Here is a 21,338-nt window from a genome sequence, read left to right on the forward strand (position 1 = left end):
GCATTATTTATTAGAATGATTCGCGTCTGCCGATGCAGAGCTATTCTATTTGTCATACGATTGGATACATTGTTTGTCAGTTTCCAGACTCCCATGTTTGTATTGATTTTAACAGAATTCGAAGTTGACGTCTTTAAGAAGATATTCAGCAAATATGACTGAGTACTTAATTTTAATCGGGTTTTATTGGTGGGTACAGGTACTCGCCTAGAAGAAAATAATACATGTATGAATATGTTAATAAAGATCAAGGCACAATATATTCAAATAAGCTGATTAAGTCAATGTAAATAGATATTACAAGAACAATTTGTCAGTCCTTCGAGTTAATAAACATTATTTTGTATTAATTATGATTAAATTTGTCATGTGGGTCGATATCAGCATTTTGCATCTATAGTTGTAATTTGTATGGTTTATTTGTTTGGGAGTAAACCGTTTTGTATATACATGTATGCCATTTGCATCAAGGAATCCCAAGTCTCGTGTTTATTAACTTTCAACCGAATGAAATGTAACTTTTGCTTTTTTCTATACAAAGGATGTTGTTTTTGACTCTGACTTTTTGATTTTGTTATCTATCAAAAAGGGCCATAAGTACTAAAATTAATGAATGAAGGACACTAAATAATTCTATGCTTAAAGTTGCATGCCTCCATATGAGCCAAAATATTTCAAGAAAATTAAACTTAGCTTTATTTAAGAAAAGTAAAAAACATTCAAGATAAAAGTAATTATTTCCATGTCATTTGCGATTAATGACGTATTTTGCAGTATTTTCACCATATTTCTACTGAGTTACCAACACAGTAAGGGCTATTTTTGCATATTTTGACCTCTTTTGGGTACTTTACATTGACTGTAAGTGCCGCTTGCAATGTGTTTATCATTTGTTTTGCTTACATTACATTATTTTTCTTTTCAATACATTTTCAAAATGTTCGTGAAAATTACCAGGAATCTGGAATCGTGCTGCTTGAGACGGTAAGGTTCAATATTGAAGCTCTATTGTGCAATTTTCACAGCGTATTAATTAGCCCAAGAAATGAACTTTTATTCGAAGCTAGTTCACCATCCAGCGGTCCATAGGCACCCTGTGACAATAACGACGATGCCAATGTAAGGGCAGTCACTTGACTCATGCACCATAGCAACCTTCCTCGTAGCCTAATTAATTCGGCGTGAACGGTTCGACCAATTTTACAGACTTTTTTTCTTACTGTCAAACCGTTGGAACAAAGACAGCGCCCGTATCTCGGTGTCTCTTTGACAAGACTATACCTTCCTCGTAGTTCCGGTTGCTACTTGGCAGTCGGCTTCAGTTAGAACATCGGCCTGTGTAACGACGCACATATATAAAGTTCCTGTTCTGTGCTGTCATAGGAACAGGCGGTTTGAATGGCAACATGAACTACCAGAGCCTTTTTCAGTAAACTGAGGAGGGTCTGTGCCTTTTCAGATTGTGAAAGACGAAGCGCGATCGTTCTTGAAATTATGAAGTTTTAAATCTATTCATTACCCATACACAGCAAATTAAAATGATTTGACCCTGCTGAAAGTCAATGGCTTATCATCCAGCGTTCTTTTGTCCATGTATAAACCAAATCCGCAAATAGATATATCATGACAATCTAAGCTAAAGCTTGAGGTCAAGATTATACATGTCTATAGTTTAAGGTTATATTTGAATTACTCTCAGACTCAACATGCGGTTTTGATGTGAGTGTTCATTCCAAGTCTAAAATTCATCAATAAATGACAAAGTTTTAGCAAATCGAGCAAAATTCAATAACAAATTAAACCATTATTGTCAAGGGCAAATAAAGGTCAAGGTCAAATTGTGTCCTATCCAAGTATTATTTACAATGTTGAGGCCAATCAAAGAAAAATAAACTTTGAAATGATGTTCAATAATTTGACCTTTACTAACAATATCACTTTCGATTCAATGTCAAATCGAGCGTCCTAGAGGTATTTGTGTTAAAGTATGAGACCGCAAATGGCTTTATGGCAAAGGTATAATGAACTCTAAATGAAGCTAATTATAAAAAAAAATATCAAGCAAAATTCAATTTTTTATTATATTGACCTAAAAGGTCAAGGTCACTCATAAATTACGATCATATCAAGGTCATGCTTTTATTATTTATAATGCCAATGTTGTTATATCATTATGTGCTGTTTTTGTCCCAGTATCAATCAAATATGCCCATTATAATTAATATTAATAGTAATTAACAAAGTTAAGATACTCTATGCTTAATTTGTTATATCAGTTTTGTCATAGATTTTCTTTTTTGTCCAAGCATTAAACTTCTTATTAATAATAATGTTATGTTATGACAAATTAAGCAAAGTGCATTAAATTGAATACGACGATCATGGCCATTTAAAATTTTATTAATCTCTTGTCCAGTCCAAATATGAAGACAAACTACTCTAAAGTACAATATACTGTACATACTGTACTGAGAACTTCAAAATTTGCACAGCGCTAGATCTAATAGAATTCCGACATAAATTCCTCACGTGCGCACGTGGTAAATTAATATCTTGCGTTAATGACATTGGTTTATCATTTTTATGTAGTAGTATGTGTAAAATGTGAATACACAAAACAAAAAAATGAATTCACTTATTCACGTCTATTTATTGTATTTTCTACACGTAATTACATTGGTCATTGTCATGAATGGGTATTTTTCATAGTGACCTTTCTGTCTGATGAGTAGAATGTGGGGTGATGTCATTAATATTCAATGGCTGTTACACTAATCGTTAAAATAAAACTTACTCTATTTTATATTACATTATTTCAATCAGGAGCTAATAGACCTGTATTTATATTCTAAAACATAAACTTTCGTTCAGTAGTTACTTTAAATTATACTGTGCATTTATATGCATTTGTATATGACTTGAATTCGAAAGATATTCTCGTGCAAGAAAGTAAATGGAATAGCGCTCGATTCCAGTTTCTAATACCCCAGCGTTGGCGCCAGTCGTTTCATTGGATGAACGTCTTTCCTAACAACACAAAGTACGAGCATATTACAGCGAGTTTCACCTAAGCTGGTCACATATAAGTTAGATCTATTTGTATTTTAGACATTTGTGAAACAACCAAATATTTATTTGAAAATGAAGGATTTTATACAAAATTATGGATTGTTTCTTCTATTATTAGTGTTTGGTTGCATTTTTATTACGAGAGGTGAGCTTTTTTGCTATTTTTGAGTGGAATTTTATCATGCTTTTAATAGTGAAAAATAAATTGATGTGTATGATGATGCAAGATTAATATTTTTCTGGCTCAATTTAATACCTCAGTAGCTCTATTTAATTTGGCATGCTCTTGTATATCAAATAGTTTTCAACTAATTATTATTTTTTGTTGTCATTTCGAAATAGAAATTTACTATTAAGTCTATTGCCACAGCAATATTGCACATGTGTGACCGGTTTCATTTCTCTCAAGTGACACGTCTATTTTCAAATTAAAGAAATCATCATTAAGGCCGAAGTAACTGTAAGTTGTAACGAGCTATTCAACAGAATGGAGGTCTGTTTCTTTACTAAATTCAATTGTTTTTCCACGTAACGTTCTGAAAATAAGTTGACATTCAAATCGGTAGCACATTTATAGTCTGTTTCTTTTTTGACAGCTGAGGATAATGCAGAAACCGAAGATGGAAATTGTCGATTTGGACATTGGAAGTGCTTGAAAACTGGAAAATGCATTCCACTTAGCTGGAAATGTGATTCAGACCCAGATTGTGGCGATGGTGACGAATCTGATGAACAAAGTTGTCGTGAGTTGAATTAGAGCTCTATTAGCATATCAATGATAGATCTATCCTGTAAAATTTATTTGTGTTTTACCACCTCATGTTTACATATTTTATATATTTGGACATATATTAATATATTTGGTCTTTTTTACCAAGAATTAGCTCTATTACATCGTTATTTACAAGGGGGTGTGGCAAGTTACGTTTATTATGAAACACACTATAGATGCCTATGCCGGTAAAAAATGTCGGTCATAGCCTGTCTGGTTTTTGATTGGCTTATACTAGATGGTCTGACTCTTTAACCAATCAAAAGCGAGGGTGTGTATACTACCTGGAGTGTTTGGTATGATCAATAGTAACAACGTTGTTGAAAAGATTTTGTACATTTGTTTGATATATTTGATGTTTATCCAAATCTAAAAGTTTGAACTGGAATCAAAGGCCTCAGAACTAGTTAAAATAAAATTAAAACTATTTGTCCATTATTAGTTGTTGTCCTTCCATTTTTACCGAAAATAATAATTTAACAGTGCTTATTTTGGCGATTCAGTGATAATGATTAACAAGGTTTCATTTCTATGATAGATCATATAGAATTCATAGATTCATAAATTGTCAGTAAAGTCTTTAATCTTATAATGAATGCACCAATCACTCAATCTTGTCACACCCAGCAGGAACACTTGATTTTCAATTACCTAGTAAAGGATGGAGTTGGATACTCCATTAATTTCAGCACTGCTGTAGAAAAATGTGCCAAATATTTTGATGCAAAACATCAAGCAACGAGGAGGCAAATAGATGAGGCAAAACCCTGGCAAATTGCCCCAGAATTGTGGCTTTTGTTACAATGAACTGATGGATAAAATATATTTTTTTTTATAAATTTACATGATTTTATTCAATTGATTCAAAACTATCTTTTTAAATTTAAAGATGCTTTAATTACAGCTCCTAAGACATGTGCTGAAGAAGAATTTAGTTGTTCTAAAAATTCCACTGGCAGATGTATCCCTAACCGATGGAAATGTGATAATGACCCTGACTGTGATGAAGGAGAAGATGAAGATAAGTTACTCTGTGGTGAGTATTTCTCTCTCCATGGTCAGTGAAAATGTATTAGAATTGCAGTAGTCAGTGTTTTTTTTCACTTTTGGGGGAAGGGGGTCGGTGCCCATTGGAGGGGGAAAAATGCAATAGGAGGGGGATTTTTATACGGATCTAAAATATTGATGTGTCACATGATAAACTTGTTGGGATACCAGGAGTAGCTCCCCTTACCTATATGAAAAACCTTGCTTAACAGTAAGTCTTACAGGCATAAAATAACGCATTTTTCGGCAGTTAGTTGCAAAAAAATGATATTTATTGCAGGCAAACTTGGGCTGCCATATTATAGGGGGAAATTTCAGCTTTGAGGGGGGAAAAAAACATACTATTTTGAGTGGGGAATAGGGAGAATTTCGCCGAATATTTTGGTGAAAAAAAAACACTGGTAGTGGCAAATTGTTTTAGAGTAGATCTTTAATTTGTACACTATATAACTGAAAGGAACAGACTCGGTGATAAACAATTTTACTTTCTTCATTTTTTCAAATATACTTGTTGATTGATTAATTTAACGAGACTTGTAAAATTACAGCCCAACTGCACATGCCAGTCTTTCCGAAAGACCGTCGGCCCTGACCGGTAAAAAATCAGAAGGTCCGATAAAAATATATGTATTGACGGCCCAACGGTCCGGTAAAAAATTAAGGTTTTTAACTTTTATAAAAACCTTACATTCAACATTTTGCAAAGGCTGATCATTTACCTAAATTCAAAATGTTGTCATTAGATAATGTAAGCTCATGCAATGCTTGTCAACTGTTATGCATTCTCATAATGCAAACTTTTATGTAACAACGTAAGATAAAAATATCCGACAACTAGTACAATTAAAAGTCAATAAGTGGCTGCGTAAATTACATAAGCGGCCCAGATGTGAAAGGTCACCCACTATTAGCTTGTTTACACAGTTGAAAGTGTCAGTGTATTAATTGAAACAATTTACGTCTTTAATCCACAGACTTAGAGTAATGCTAAATTACACATGTGCTCAACTGGTGTTTAGCAGCCAATAACGGATATGAAAGATCGTCCAAGATGTTGACAAAAATTAAACTATACTGTGAAGGTGCCAAAATCATTGAACAATTATTAAATCTGTCAACTTAACTAAATTACCGATATATATAATTATGTTTACATACATATGCCAGACTGTTGCTGAAATTTACCCTCTCATTTTGCTAGTATATATAGTCTGTATGGAATTAAAGTTTAAATAGCAAAATCCATTGAATACATGTATAACAATATTTATGTTTACAATTTGATTGCGGTGAAAAAAGATAACTTCACTTCGTTGATAATATAATTTTCTTTTTGTACACAAATTTTTTGACTGCTGACACTTAACAAGTGACTCAAAATGCTATACCAATCAGGTTTTTTTTTTCGGTCCAGTAAAATCATGTTTGGTCCAGTAAAAATTTTCAGTTTACAGGACCTACTGTCCAGTAAAACTCTGAAGTCTTTTGCATAGACTGACATGCAACGCTTGAAGAGGACTGGTAAATCAATTCTAAATAAGATCACACATCCAATATTACTCTCTATCTAATTTTAAACATAAATCATCTTCCGCAAAGTGCATTTTATTTCTTCAAAACACTGTTCTGACTGTAAGACTACACTCTGTTAAAATATGCTTGAGTGGGTTTATCAAAGTTCTACTTGGACTGATTTGATTATTTGATATATCTATTTGTATTTCCTATCATAGCTGATGAACTTCATTTATTTATTAACGCATTTCTACCTCTTTGTAGAAATCATGTGATAGTTATGAGTTTTGTGTTTGTTTGTTTTTTGTATGACATAAGGGCATCATGTATTTCCAAATACAATGTAAATTGTTTTCACTAAATTTCTGTCTGATATAATATTACTTTCTGGTGAAATTTCTTATGTCTTTTCATTTTGTTATTGTTTTTGTTGTAATATCCATGGTCAAATGGTTCTATTTATTTAAATATCTTTAAGAACTAAATAAAACTAAGTGTTATTTATAGTATTTGTGTTCGTTAGATTCAAACATAGATACAGTACAAAAAATTGCTAATTAAATTACAGTTCTGTAAATTTCAAACATATGGTTTCTTCAATTTTTAGAGAAAAGAAATAGCACAGAGATTTGTCCACATAACGAGTTCTCCTGTGGGGATGGCAACTGTGTAAGCAATGAGTGGAGGTGTGATGGTGTTGAAGATTGCGAAAATGGAGCTGATGAACAGAACTGCAGTAAGACTTCCTACTTTTAAGACGTTCAGTTATAGTTTTTTTTATAAACATTGCATGTGATTACAGGGCCAAAAAACCTTCTTTGTAGAGGCTGAATATAGGCTGCTTCCCCAAGGAAACTACCTCTTTTTTTCCAAGTTTAGTCCTCAAAATTCCCCAGTCTTTTGAAATTTCCTATAGAATTAAGAACAAAAATGATGGTGTTGAATTAAGGTCTTATTAGTATTTCCCAGTGCTTTTTACTTTTCTATTTTAAAGAACTTGTAAAAAGTTTGTTTTAAATTTGAGACCCCTTTTCCAAAAGTATGCCCTGGATTATACCACCAGCAGATAAGCTACTATTAAATTTTAATGAGCTACTTCAATCTTGATGGAGATTCTTGATAAAAACAGTTATTGTTTTTTTATCATAAGTAATAAGAATAAATGTACCTGATTTGTATCTAAAAGTGTGGTATAAACAGTTCCAGAAATTATTATAATATTTCAGCTAAAACTTGTGATGAACAAATGTTTATGTGTCAAGATGGCCGATGCATTTCAAGTTCATGGCATTGTGATGGTGATCATGATTGTTTAGACATGTCAGATGAGGAAAATTGTGGAGGTTTGTACTTCAAGTCTTTAATATATCTTTCATTATTGTGTAAAGTGATAAACTTTAGTGTTGTTGCTTCTTAAACTTTGTAGAATTGAGGACTGAATGTACATGTATTGTTGGCTACAACTGTTTCGTTTTTATTCGGTATTTGGCAGTTGTTTACTTAACTTGCTGGAGATAATTTATTTCAGAATACTTTACATTATGTCTTCTTTTATAGAGAAAGTATGCACAAGTGATGAATTCAAATGTGATGATAAATCAAGATGTATTGATATCAAATGGAAATGTGATGGTGACTTTGATTGTGGTGATCACACAGATGAAACTAGCAATTGTACACACAGTCACACTCACTCAGAAGAACCAGAAGTCTGCAATCCAACATCAGAATTCAAGTGTCTCACATCTGGGGAATGTATACACAAGTCATGGCAGTGTGATGGTGATCCGGACTGTACTGATAGCTCTGATGAAGGCAAAAATTGTAAGTACATACACAGACTCGTTCAAAGATTGTATTTATCCGGTTGATTAAGATATTCAACATTTAATTTCATTCCATAAATTATTTTAAATCATTTTAGGCATCCAGTTTACTTTTCCTAAAAGGATTCTTTTAATTTGAAAATAATAATTTTGGCATATTTTGTACATGGATATACTTTGATTTCTGAAAAATGTTTTTCTTTTGGACATTTCAGGTAATTACACATGCAGAGATGATCAGTTTATGTGTGAAAACCATGTTTGCATATCAAATAGCTTGAAATGTGATGGGAATGAGGACTGCTTAGAAGGATCTGATGAAAAAGAATGTAGTAAGTTTAATTAATGATATATACCAGTAAATGTTATGATACGAAAGTTAATATACCTGCTTGTTAATTGATGCATATGTTTTATGCTATAGATTTTCATGAAAATGTTGTCATTATGTAAATTACTTAATATTTAACACTTTCATGTACATGGGAATTTCATGGATTTTTGAAAATTATTAGCAAGTTTTGGAAATCTGCTTGTATTTGTCCCTTTTATTTTGTGGTAGCGAGAACATGTGATGAAATAGATGAATTTGATTGTAATGGAGATGGCTCATTCTGTATTCCGGAGCATAAAGTTTGTGATGGTAAAAATGACTGTCAGCGTAGAGAAGATGAGGACCCTTTTCTTTGTCATAGTAAGTTTTTCTACAAAACATTGTTTTTTTGTGTGGTGGGTTTTACTGTTTTCCACATTAAATTTGATTGATATACTTATATATAATTCCCATTTTTCATCTATTGATCATTTTTCTCTTCTTTTTTTCCCCCTTTTTTTTCGCAAGAAATACATGTATTGCTCAACGGCCATAATGTTTCATGGGTAGAGGACAGTTGCATCATCTGCAGATTTTAATAACACGCTTCACCGTTTCACCCATATTTATTAACCTACAAACTGTCATTTTAGATTTCATATTAACATCTATCATGGGTATCATGATATTTTCACTCAGTTTTGTTTTATTTATAGCCAAAGAGGATTTACCTGGTATGATTCTGCCTATACAAGTGTCATTCCCTTTATAGTATATTGTGTCTCATAATTTCTGTGCATGCTTAAATTCTTTGTGTGAAGTACAAACATTTTCATATCCTTATTTTACTTTTCTGTTGTTGTCCATTGTGACTACCTATTTTTGTTGATAGTTAAATCCATGTAATATGAATGATTGTTCTCTGAATGGCATGAAATTAAATTCTTCTATTTTAAATCTTGTTTTTTGGGTTTTTTTTTGTCTTCTTCTTTTTTTTGCATTAAAAAGTATCTAATTGCATTTTTTATATTTATACTTATTTTCAAATGTTTATAGATTGGCATTTATGTTGTTTAGATTTGGGGAAAAAACACATGAATTAAGTAAATGATAAAGAATTATATTAGGGGAAAGAATTATATGGAGATGAAGATGTTTGTACAATATTCATTGCCATCATCTGGTCCTTGGTTAACTGATGCCAAAAATAATAGATAATACTAGTATGATAGTGCACTTTAATATGTTTCAATTTGTGATTTAAAAAAAGAAATTTGCTTTTTACATTGTTATCAGTCTATATTGGAAAATGCCAAGTATTAAACGCTGTTTGCTTTCATTAGATAGTATTTAGATATATTTTGCTTCTTTATTGTTTTTTGATGCATTGAAATTTTTATAGCATTTTTGTTTATTGAATGTCTGAAAATAGTACTGGTGTATTGAAAATATTAACTTTCTGTTACTTTTTTATTGGCATGTAGACATCATATATGAATTTTGAAATCTTTTTTGTTCTAAAAAGAAATTTTGAAAATGAATTCTTGCTAGTTTGAAGTGATAAAGAGAAGAATCCACATGTTCATTTATATTTGTTGTGTTTACCAAAGGTTTATTTTAAGCCCTTAAAGTTACTGTATTCTCCTTGGCTGAGATAATATATTAACTAACAAACCAGAAAACCTTCATTATACAAAATTCATGTATCAAATAACACTAGATAATTGTGTGTAATTCAAGGAATGGACTATTTTAAATGTAAAACAAACAATAAATGAAATATTCATTAAATTTGGAATTACCAATGTTTTAATATAATAATTTGATAATGTAAAAGCTTTTGTTGTTCATTTGTTCTACTTATAATGTTCTCATTTAAAAGTTATTTGCATATTGGGATGACTTGACAGATACTTCAAATCTATCTTGGATTGTAAAATTGAATTAATGAAAACAATATTTTAAAATAAATCGTACATTAATGAGCTTAATACATGTATATCACATTTACAATCATATTTCATCTAACTGAATCCTTTTAGAAAATACTGAGATTTAATGATTGAAAAAATAGAATTCAAGTTTGAATTCCTATCTGTATTATTTAGTTTAAATATATCTGCTTGCATTACTAAATGTTCATGGAACTTTTTTTTGTTTTCAGAACGAAACCCATGCCTGAATCATAATTGCACTCATGACTCGCATTGTGTTAGAAAAGCATTTCACAATAACACATTTCAAGCTATATGTGAATGTGATAGTGGATATAGATGGGTGGAAGATGAGCAGTTATGTAAAGACATTGATGAATGTGAAGAGCCGGGTCTTTGTTCTCAGATTTGCATCAACACTCGTGGTGGATATAAATGTGATTGTAATCCTGGCTACACTCTTCAGAGGCACTACTTCTGTCGGGCCGATGGTGAACAAGCGTGGTTGTACTATGCAAACCGTAGGGATATCCGTAGATTGAGAACAGACTCTAGATACATGGAGATAATTGTAGAAGAAACAACTAACAGCATTGCTTTAGATATTGATTATGAAGATGGCCTGATGTTCTGGACAGATGGTGGAACTGAAAAAATAATGAGGTATATAATTACTTTGAATTTCTTATTTCCTTTGCAATAACATTGTGGACACCTGGATGTTTTCTTTTCTTTCTTAAGTAAATCGTCTAAAGGGACACTAGAAGAATATAACATAGGTAGTTGTGTAAAGTATTTTACAGATATATTTACTTATTTTTACAGAGCTAAGGTTGGTGGTGATGCAGTACTTGCTAATGATATCCAGGCAGTGATAAGTAATATAAAAGGAGATCCCTTTTCCACTGATGGTATAGCTGTAGATTGGCTTAACAAGAATTTCTACTGGACAGACACTGGATCTAATACCATCAGCGTTGCAACTTATGCTGGTGACAAATCTAAGACATTGATTTCTGAAGATCTTGATGATCCAAGAGCTATATGTGTGGATCCAGAAAATGGGTAAGTTAAAAGGTTATTGTTTTACCTATAATGTGTATAAATGTTAGTTTTCTTGTCAGATTTTAATGTTTATGACAAGTATTGTTATTTGCAATAGGATTTATACAACATATAGAGGATATTGAATGAGTGTAGGTTTAATACTAAATTTATTGAAAGAGTTGAATAAAATCATATTATGCGAGCCTCTGGCGAGCATAATATTGTTTTATTCAACGAGTTCAATAAATTTAGCATTGAATCTACACGAATATAATATTCTATTTATCAAATATATAAAATAAGAACGGTAAACTGTTATCAAGAGTCATTTTTGTTTGACGCGCCTAGAAGTGTAACGCTAACATTAGCGCGCTTTAACGCTATGTTTATAGCGCAAATGACGTGACGTCAAAGTGTTATTACACTAGTGTAATAGCGTCTAGTGTAATACCGTTTTTATTAAATGGCTTTATTACACTCCTGTGCCGTGGTTTATGTGATAAAGTGGATTATAAAGTATCCTGTTATTAATTAACAATTTGAATTATCTTATTTTGTAGATATATGTACTGGACAGATTGGGGACATGAACCCAAGATTGAGAGATGTGGTATGAATGGTGAAAACAGGAAAACTATTGTCGAAGGTGGTGATGACTTACAGTGGCCAAACGGTCTTACTATTGGTAAGGCTTTATTTATCAAACAACTCCTGCATTTTTCTGTGAATTTATAAGAATTATACTTTTGTGTATTGTAATTTAGAGGTAGGCATTTATGACAGAGGAGTGTTTAACAGATTTATACAGAATGAATTTTCTCTTTTCCAGATTACATCGGGAAGCGTATATATTGGATTGATTCAAAACTTCACAAGATTGGAACTGCTAACATGGATGGAAGTGACCAGCGCCATGTTCTAGTGGACTCTTCTGAGATTAGACGACCATTCTCCATCTCTGTGTTTGAAGATTCTCTGTACTGGACAGACTGGCATACTAACTCCATCCGTTCTATCCACAAGGTTACTGGTAGAAATCCTAAGACATTATCACTTGGTTCATATTCAGTGATGGACATCAAGGTGTATCATGAGCTCAGACAAGTTCGAGGTAAGAACAGATAAAATCATTAAAGGGAGACACAGTCAAAATTTTCATATTTTAGATTTTAATTTTTTATCCAATATTCTATAAATGTCATCGAAATGAATAGACTAAGCAGTCCTTGGAACAAAAATTTTTTCCATATAAAGAAAAAAATGTTGGTTTCCTAACCTGACCCACGCGGGTCAAGTTACAGCATTTAGATTTCACCATAGTTATCACCGTGAACTATAAAAACGTAAAAGAACCTGTCAAATGAGCGACTTAGGCTTGTTTTAATCTTACAATATCTACAATATTTGTTTTGTTAACTTCTAGGGATTGTAATTGTCAAAATGACTTGTTTTAAAACTACTCATTAGTTCTTTCTGCGTCGTCATTTCATTCAACATATGTAGACTTATTTAGGTTTTAAACTCACATTATAAAGTATTTATACAGACGAAAAACATGCAGGGACTTTTAATCACTTTTTAAACTTCATTTTAGCGTAAGTTAAGTAAATATGGTAAATTTAATATTTTGTCATATATTTGCCATTAGTATCCCTTTAAATAAATAGTAAATAAATAATTTAAAAAAAAAAAAAAAAATAATTAAAAATAATTATTAAAACAAATTTAAATAATACTTTCAGACTAAATTGATGTATTGTAATACAGATAAAAATTTACATTGATATATTTTTATGTCTCTTTGACAGATTTTAAGGAGCAAGCAAAGGCATTATGTAGAAATGCTCAGTGTGAGTACATGTGTTTGCCAGCAGCTAAGGTCACAAAGAATGCTACTGTGTCATGTGTTTGTGCTGATAACCAAAATCTTAATAATGACAAGAGATCTTGTACTGCTGCACAAGTTACTCCCAAACCAGCAACCAAAGTACCTGATACCACACAGAAACCTGGCGAAACCACACACAAACCTGATGTTACAACAAAGACACCAAGTGAAACAAAGAAACCCATTCAAACTACCAAAGGTGAGTAACAGCTTCACTGTCACAAAACTTTTGATGTATGGCTTTTACATTTTGATATAACTTTTTGTCTTCTTCATTGAAAAGCACCCTCTGCTGTATATAGATAATCCAATCTTATTATTGATATCCTCATTTGAAATGCATATGATGAGTCAACTGACATGTGATACATTTCCTTGCAGGGGGTTACACTGTCGTACCAGGAACATCAACTGTGTGGTATGCTGAGGAGCACGAAGGAAACGGGTGATTGGGTGGAATTGCTTGCTATTTGGCTGTCAATCATGTTGATTGTTATACATCATTATTAATACTGTGTTGTAAGTAATATTTTACAGTAAATAAAGTTCTACAGTTCACTTAGAAATGTTTATAGATTTTGGTGATTTTAAAAGACAGAAGATGAAAAAGTGTACCATATATTGTTTATTTTGTAAAATAAATAAAATTTATTTACATTGAAGTGAGGCATTTTCTATGTCTCTTGGGTGTTCTAATGAATTCAATATTTTAACATGTACCACCCGCTTGGCTCAATAGTGAGAGCATCTGGTTAGTAATCCAGATGTTGCTAAATGGATCCCTGACCAAGGCAGATTTCTGACAATTGAATTTTGGCATCGAGTGTAAGTCATTTGTCTTGTCACTGCTATTGTTAAAATTTTGGGGATTAGAAGTCTGTCATTTGCCAAGATATGATCAAAAATGTGTTAAAATCAGCATTAAAAAAGGGGGGGGGGAAACAAGTACTTAAACATGTAGTTTTATCTACTATACTATGTGTAAATTAAAAACTATTCTCAACTCATTTTCTTCAGGTTGGATGTTTCGTATTCAGAAGATACAAATCCAAAAATAAAAAGAGCATGAACTTTGATAATCCAGTTTATAGGAAAACCACCACCACAGATGATCATTGTATAATTAGAAATGATGAACCAGTAAGTGAATACACACCTTATAAAAAAATATAAAAAATGTTTACCAAGTTGTGTTGTAAAACCTTATCTTACATATTCTGGTAATAAGGAATTGCAGAATTTAACAACAAAGTTTTCATGAAATATTTTTCCTTTATTATAAAAATTAGTCAATTCAAATCATTCAAAGTTATAATATTAATCTGTATTTTTTATTTTATTTTTTTTTTTCAGCAAATGGAACCATTAACCTCACATGAATGTGTTTGATGTGATAGAGACTAGATAGGAGTAATTAATTTTTAAATCAGTAACTTTCCATAAAAGTGACGAGAAGAATTTTTTTAATAAAAGATCTGAACTTATCTCATCGAAATAGCTGGTATAGATGTGAAAATCTCTAAAGTGAATTTGACGGTGACGCTATTATGTCTTGCTGTAAACTATAGTTCAAAGGAAGCAGCTGGACAAGGATGTTTCAATGGTTACTTTGTATATGCATAAGATGCAATAAAATGAATATATATATAGGGTAGGAACATTGAGGAAAAGTTTCTTCTTCCGCTTTGTTTAAACTACTGAGTATGCACCTTTCCAGCACAACAAATCCAAAGGATGGCATAGTGTAAACAAGCTGTTTAGAAGAACTGTTGTTCTCCAAGAGTCATAGTAAACTGTTAAGAAGAATTCTAAGATAATGATCAAATCATCATAGTCACCAGCTTAGGTTCTATCACAACTGTATGTTCAACATATCAGCATTGCATGAGGTTTTACAGTAGTCATTATGGCTGATTCTGTGAAGTTTGAAATTCTGTCCTGAATGCTCACATTCCTTTTTGCAAAGTGTTTCCCTGTGCCAAGAGACATTTTCTTTTCATAAATGTTCATGTGATAAATTTATTTAATATTCCACGTGAGTTAAATAAAGTAATAGAAGAGTAAATGTTTTCAAGGTTACAGAAGATTTCTTCATAAACTTAAGTGGATATGAATTCCTGTGCAATCATGTAATGTTCTTTTTGTACAGCACTTAATCATCATCAAAAGTTTGCTCATATATTTCTTGGCAGGCCTCCTAGATTGAATTGTTTCTATTTATCATAATAACATAGGATGTATGTTAATATATTCATGTCTGTCACACCTGACACATTGTTATAAAGATTATCATACTTGCACCAATTGTGTTTACATGATAAACTGGTTTAGAACAAAAATAAATTAACACCAAAATTGATCTGTTGATATGTCCCTTTATGCTTAGCTTCTTTTTAGTTAAGCTTTCGATTTATAAATTCTGCTGTAATTCATTACCATGCATTTTGCTTATTTAAAAAGCTTGTACAGTTTTAGGAGGCCTGCTTTTGTAAGACATACTTTGAATTGTAACTTGTACTATATATGTGTTGTTATATGGAATGCTTTAGATAACCATTCCAAATTGTTATTCCTGAAAAGGAACTAAAAGTAATGTGTAAATGCTGTTGTAAAAGTTGTATATATTTCTTATAGTGAATTCTCGATTTAAAATCAGTTATCATTACAGTAGCCTCTTGCCTTTATTAATTATCTTGTTTTGCTTGCTGAAGTTTTGTATAAAAATCTCATTATATTTTTCTTACTGTTTTTATTTATGACAAGACTACAAAATAGAATAGCAGAAATATTCTCATAAAGTTTATTTATCCTTGCAGTGTGAATGAAGTATAAGTTGCTAAATCCTCCCACAAAAGGTGCTTTTTTAGTGAACATTTTAATGTCTTTCATTCATTGTCAGTGTAGTATTTTTTATCATAAAAAAGAACATAACCATTAAGTTTATTATCACCATTTTGAATGATCTTTTTTCTCTTTTTTTGTGCAAGGTTTTTCTTGTAGTAATTTCGACTTTCATTAAAAGATCAAAAATAGCAAACATGAGAATAGCATTAAGTAACATAATGATATGACACTATTGAATGATCATTTATATTGTAAATCGTTTTAAAGGCATAATATATTGAATTTGTATGAGATGTAACTGGGTAATATAAAGTCACTTGATGTTTTACAAGTGTAATATAATAATATACACAGTGCTCCTAACAGTATACATTGTACATGTTTCATTGCTTGTTACTAGACAGCCGTTCCTCTTTTTATATGATGTATATATAAAATGTAAGCACTAACTGTATAAAATCAATTACAAATGCAACATCTGGTATAGTCTTGTAACTATTTTGATAGCTAGATTATCATTTACATGAACAGAAAAGGTTGAGGATTTTTGCCAATATACGTAAAATGAAACTTTTAAGCTGATGAAATCTTCAGTTCCCATGATCAATATTTTTGTTCTTTGATTGACAGATTCACAAAAAGAACACAATAATATCAATATTGTCTATTTATGCAATATGTTTTTGTTAAAAAATTTTTTTATTGAATTTACAAAGGCTATGGACTTCATTCAGCAAAAGATGATAATCTGGCTATTGCTACAAACTATATATCAAATTCATACCATTGTAGTGAAATAATGTGAGATTACTTGTACATTACCAGTTGGAAGCTTGTAAATATTGCAACATCAACATACATTATGTAAATATTCCCATGATGCTAATGGCATCTACTTAACATTTCTATCATAGTTTCATTCTGAATCAAGAATGTATTTTAAGAAAGCATTAAAACAGCTGATTATTTTATGTTACATTATGACTATGTAAAGTTTTGGTTGTGAACATAACAAAAGATATCATTATTTTATAAACCTGCCATTTTTGTTTTAGTATTTTTATGTTAAAATGAAGATCTGTTAAAAAAAGATCATGAATAAAATGAATAGGTTTACTTGAAACTTACATTTGTCTCTCTTTACTTGAAGCAAAAAAAAAGCAGTTTTAATTTGTCTTAATTTGTTCTATATTTTTTGTCAATACCTGAATCTCTACTGATTTTGTAATACTTCTATTTGTTATTGTTTTGTTGAAAGATTTATTTACTTGTAGGCATGAAAATGTTGAGAACTCTGTAAATAATGTAAATATGTCTATACTGAATAGTTGTCTGGATCTGTATTTAGTTCTGTATATATGTTGAGTTATAAGTGCTTATATTGACTATTAATAGTTCTGATGTTAGAATGGTAGCTGAAATTTTTATGTGCCATTGAAATTCTAAACTTTTTTAAGTTGATTCTTTAAATGTCTCTTGCATACACATGTAAAATATACAAATTACATCAATCAAAAGCAGTTTTTATGCCACCGCAGCATCTGCGATGCGGTGGCATATAGCGATTCACCTGTGTGTATGTGTGTGTGTTTGTTTGTGTGTGTGTGTGTTATATAGATTATATAGTGAACTTAAAAAATCTTCTTGTGAAAAACCACTAGTCCAATTTCAACCAAACTTGGCAGGATTGATCCTTGGGTGAAGGGATTCCAAAGTTGTTCAAAGAATTTCATTCCATGCAGAAATCTGGTTGCCATGGCAACCAAAAGGAATTAAAAGAATAAATTTAAAAAATCTTCTTGTAAAGACCCAAAAGGCCTAGAGCTTAGATATTTTGCATAAGGCATTGTCTGGTAGACCTCTACCAAGATTGTTCAAATTATAGCCCTGGAGTCAAAATCGGCCCCGCCCCAGGGGTCATTGTTTTTCACTATATGTACATATAGTAAAAACTTAAAATACCTTCTTGTAAAGACTGAAAAGGCCTAGAGCTTAGATATTTTGCATAAGGCATTGTCTGGTAGACCTCTACCAAGATTGTTCAAATTATAGCCCTAGGGTCAAAATCAGCCTGCCCCGGGGGTCATTGATTTTCACTATATGTACATATAGTAAAAACATAAAATACCTTCTTGTAAAGAACCAAAAGGCCTAGAGCTTAGATATTTTGCATAAGGCATTGTCTGATAGACCCTTACCAAGATTGTTCAAATTATAGCCCTGGGGTCAAAATCAGCCCGCCCTGGGGGTCATTGATTTTCACTATATGTACATATAGTAAAAACTCAAAATACCTTCTTGTAAAGACCGAAAAGGCCTAGAGCTTAGATATTTTGCATAAGGCATTGTCTGGTAGACCCTTACCAAGATTGTTCAAATTATAGCCCTGGGGTTAAAATCAGCCACGCCCCGGGGGTCATTGATTTTCACTATATGTACATATAGTAAAAACTCAAAATACCTTCTTGTAAAGACCCAAAAGGCCTAGAGCTTAGATATTTTGCATAAGGCATTGTCTGGTAGACCTCTACCAAGATTGTTCAAATTATAGCCCTGGGGTCAAAATCGGTCCCGCCCGGGGGTCATTGGTTTGCCTTATATGTATATAGTAAAAACTTAAAGTAAAAACTTTAAAAAAAAAAATTTCTAGCAATTGACAAATGCTAGAGGTTAGATATTTTGCATGAAACATTGTGAAGTGAACTTCTAGTAAGATTGTTCAAATTATAGCCCTGGGGTCAAAATTGCCCCCACCCCGGGGGTCATTGATTTTCAATATATATATATAGTAAAAAATCTTATTGTCTGAAGGTACAAGGCTTAGAGCTTTAATATTTGTTAAATGATATCATCTATAGGAACTCTACCAAAGTTGTTCAAATTTTGCCTCTAGTGTCAAAATAAGCCCCAGCCCCGCCCCGCGCCATAGGTTAGCCTTATATGTATATAGTAAAAACTTAAAAAATCATCTTCTTTAAATTTACAAAGACTAGAGTTAAGATATTTTGCATGAAACATTATGTAGTGAACCTCTAGCAAGATTGTACAAATTATAGCCCTGGGGTCAAAATTGGCCCCACCCCCAGGGGTCATTGATATTCACTATGTACATATAGTAAAAAATTACAAAATCCTCTTGTCTGACGGTACAAGGCTTAGAGCTTTGATATTTGATATATAATATCATCTATGGGTCCTCTACTAAAGTTGTTTTAATTATGCCCCTAGTGTTAAAATTATCTTGCCCAGGAGGCGATATTTTTCCTTATATGTATAAAGTAAAAACTTGAAAAATCTTCTTCTCTGAATTGAAAAATCTTCTTCTCTGAATTGACAAAGGCTAGAGGCTAAATATATGGCATGAGACTGCGAAGTGAACCTTTACCAAGATTGTTCAAATTATAGCCCTGGGGTTAAAATTGGTTCTGCCCAGGGGGTCATTGATTTTCATTATATACATATAGTAAAAAAAATAAAAAAATATTTTTGTCTGAAGGTACAAGGCATAGAGCTTTGATGTTTGCTATATAATATCATCTATAGGTCCTCTACTAAAGTTGTTCAAATTTTTCCCCTGGTGTCAAAATTGGCCCTGCCCGGGGGCAGTATTTCTCATTATGTACACATAGTAAAAACAGAAAATAAAACAAATGTTTTCTGAATGGGAGAAAGCTACAGCTTAGATATTTGACTTAAAATGTTGTTTGGTGGACCTGTATCAAGATTGTTTTGAATTAAACCCTTGGGTCCAAAATTTTGCCTTGCCCAAGGGGACAGTGACCTACTTTCTTGTCCTTTGATGTACACCAATGAAATTTTGACCATGTGCACAGTTTTAGTTGTAAAATTGAACTTTGATATCAGGTGACCTAGATTTTGATGATGTGACCTACTTTCTTGTCCTTTAATGTACAGCTATGAAATTTGAACCATGTGCACAGATTAAGATGTAAAGTGAACTTTGATTTCAGCTGACCTAGATTTTGACAAAGTGTCTTACTGTGTTGTCCTTTTGATGTAGTCATGAAATTTAGGCTGTGTGAAATATGACCTTCACCACCAAATTCACTAGACTCAAGTGCATTGATATATTCCTACTCTGATCTTTTATTGAGTTAACAACAGATTTAACCACTAATCTGATAATAAGTATAAGATAGGTCAGGGATCTATGCTTTATGACAATCTTCAAAATTGTATAGAAACAAAAAAATATCTGTTCCTACACTACTATTTAGTGTTGTATTAATGCGGTGGCATAGCATTTTTCTCAAATGCAATCTTGTTTGTATACTCATATTATTAGGTAAAATATAGCTCTGTATTTTAATATCTTTCCTAAGTATAACATACACAAAAGAGCAAGAAATGAAAATTGTCTCTACATTTATACCCAGTGATCTGATTTACAATATATCTTACATTTTTTCTTGATCATTAGTGCTGAAGAAGAAATCCTTACTTATTTTGTACATTCTTTGTTAAAACATAAACATGCAGAATTTTCTATGGGACGAAATAATTGCAGTTGCAAAGTATTTATTGTGTAAATGTGTTGAATATATGTACTTGTTTGTTTAGTATAAAGTCTAGTGCTATGATTTGTATTTCGTATATTATGTGTCAAATTTATGAAAATGCATTTTTCAAATTAAAAAGATAAAATGAAGAACAATTAAACACGTGTTTGTGTTTCTTTACTGTGATATGATATCAAATGTCTGCCAGGACAGTTATAGTTTACATCCGTTTGGCAAGTCAGAAAAGTAATATAAAGAATAACCACAAAGTTTTTTAATAACCCCCACGCAAGCCTTTAGTTGGTTACATAGACAGTTCAGTCCTTAGATTATTGATAATTTATTTTCTATACGCCTATAGAAATATCGTACGATACTAGCGCGGTTTACATGTACAACACTTTAACCAGCAACGACTTGTCTCGCTTTAAATCCTCTTAAATATTGGATATACGTAAACAGTTAAATATTATATAGAAATATGCAGACCAAGTTGATAGGCGGTCTAAACCTATTGACGCAATACGCTTTATGTACGAACATATGGTTACTAACATTGACAA

At 31.7% G+C, this 21,338-nt stretch overlaps 1 protein-coding gene and 1 long non-coding RNA gene across 2 annotated transcripts; both read left to right on the forward strand.

Annotated features, from left to right (window-relative positions):
• The first annotated feature begins 3,059 nt into the window (after positions 1-3,059).
• Positions 3,060-13,860, forward strand: LOC132757826 (very low-density lipoprotein receptor-like). The gene is made up of 15 exons (XM_060749268.1): positions 3,060-3,214; positions 3,666-3,812; positions 4,746-4,877; positions 7,011-7,139; positions 7,630-7,746; positions 7,961-8,227; positions 8,445-8,561; positions 8,792-8,923; positions 9,259-9,276; positions 10,707-11,139; positions 11,302-11,541; positions 12,084-12,208; positions 12,353-12,634; positions 13,332-13,610; positions 13,793-13,860. Exons 1-15 carry the CDS (start codon positions 3,142-3,144, stop codon positions 13,858-13,860), a joined length of 2,559 nt encoding a protein of 852 aa, XP_060605251.1. The 5' UTR covers positions 3,060-3,141.
• A 143-nt stretch (positions 13,861-14,003) lies between these two features.
• On the forward strand, positions 14,004-20,935 carry LOC132757817 (uncharacterized). Its single transcript, XR_009629502.1, has 2 exons — positions 14,004-14,551; positions 14,765-20,935. It is a non-coding gene; the product is annotated as an uncharacterized LOC132757817 (long non-coding RNA).
• Positions 20,936-21,338: the final 403 nt, after the last annotated feature.

This window comes from Ruditapes philippinarum, unplaced genomic scaffold (assembly GCF_026571515.1).
Source record: "Ruditapes philippinarum isolate M1 unplaced genomic scaffold, ASM2657151v2 ctg252_1_1_1_1, whole genome shotgun sequence".
In the NCBI taxonomy this organism is placed as follows: Eukaryota; Metazoa; Mollusca; class Bivalvia; order Venerida; family Veneridae; genus Ruditapes; species Ruditapes philippinarum.

Coding starts and splice junctions, on each gene's coding strand:
- LOC132757826 (XM_060749268.1), top strand. CDS start 3,142: ATGAAGGATTTTATACAAAATTATGGATTGTTTCTTCTATTATTAGTG. Junction 8,562..8,791: donor ATCTGATGAAAAAGAATGTA/GTAAGTTTAATT, acceptor ATTTTGTGGTAG/CGAGAACATGTGATGAAATA. Junction 12,209..12,352: donor GCCAAACGGTCTTACTATTG/GTAAGGCTTTAT, acceptor TCTCTTTTCCAG/ATTACATCGGGAAGCGTATA.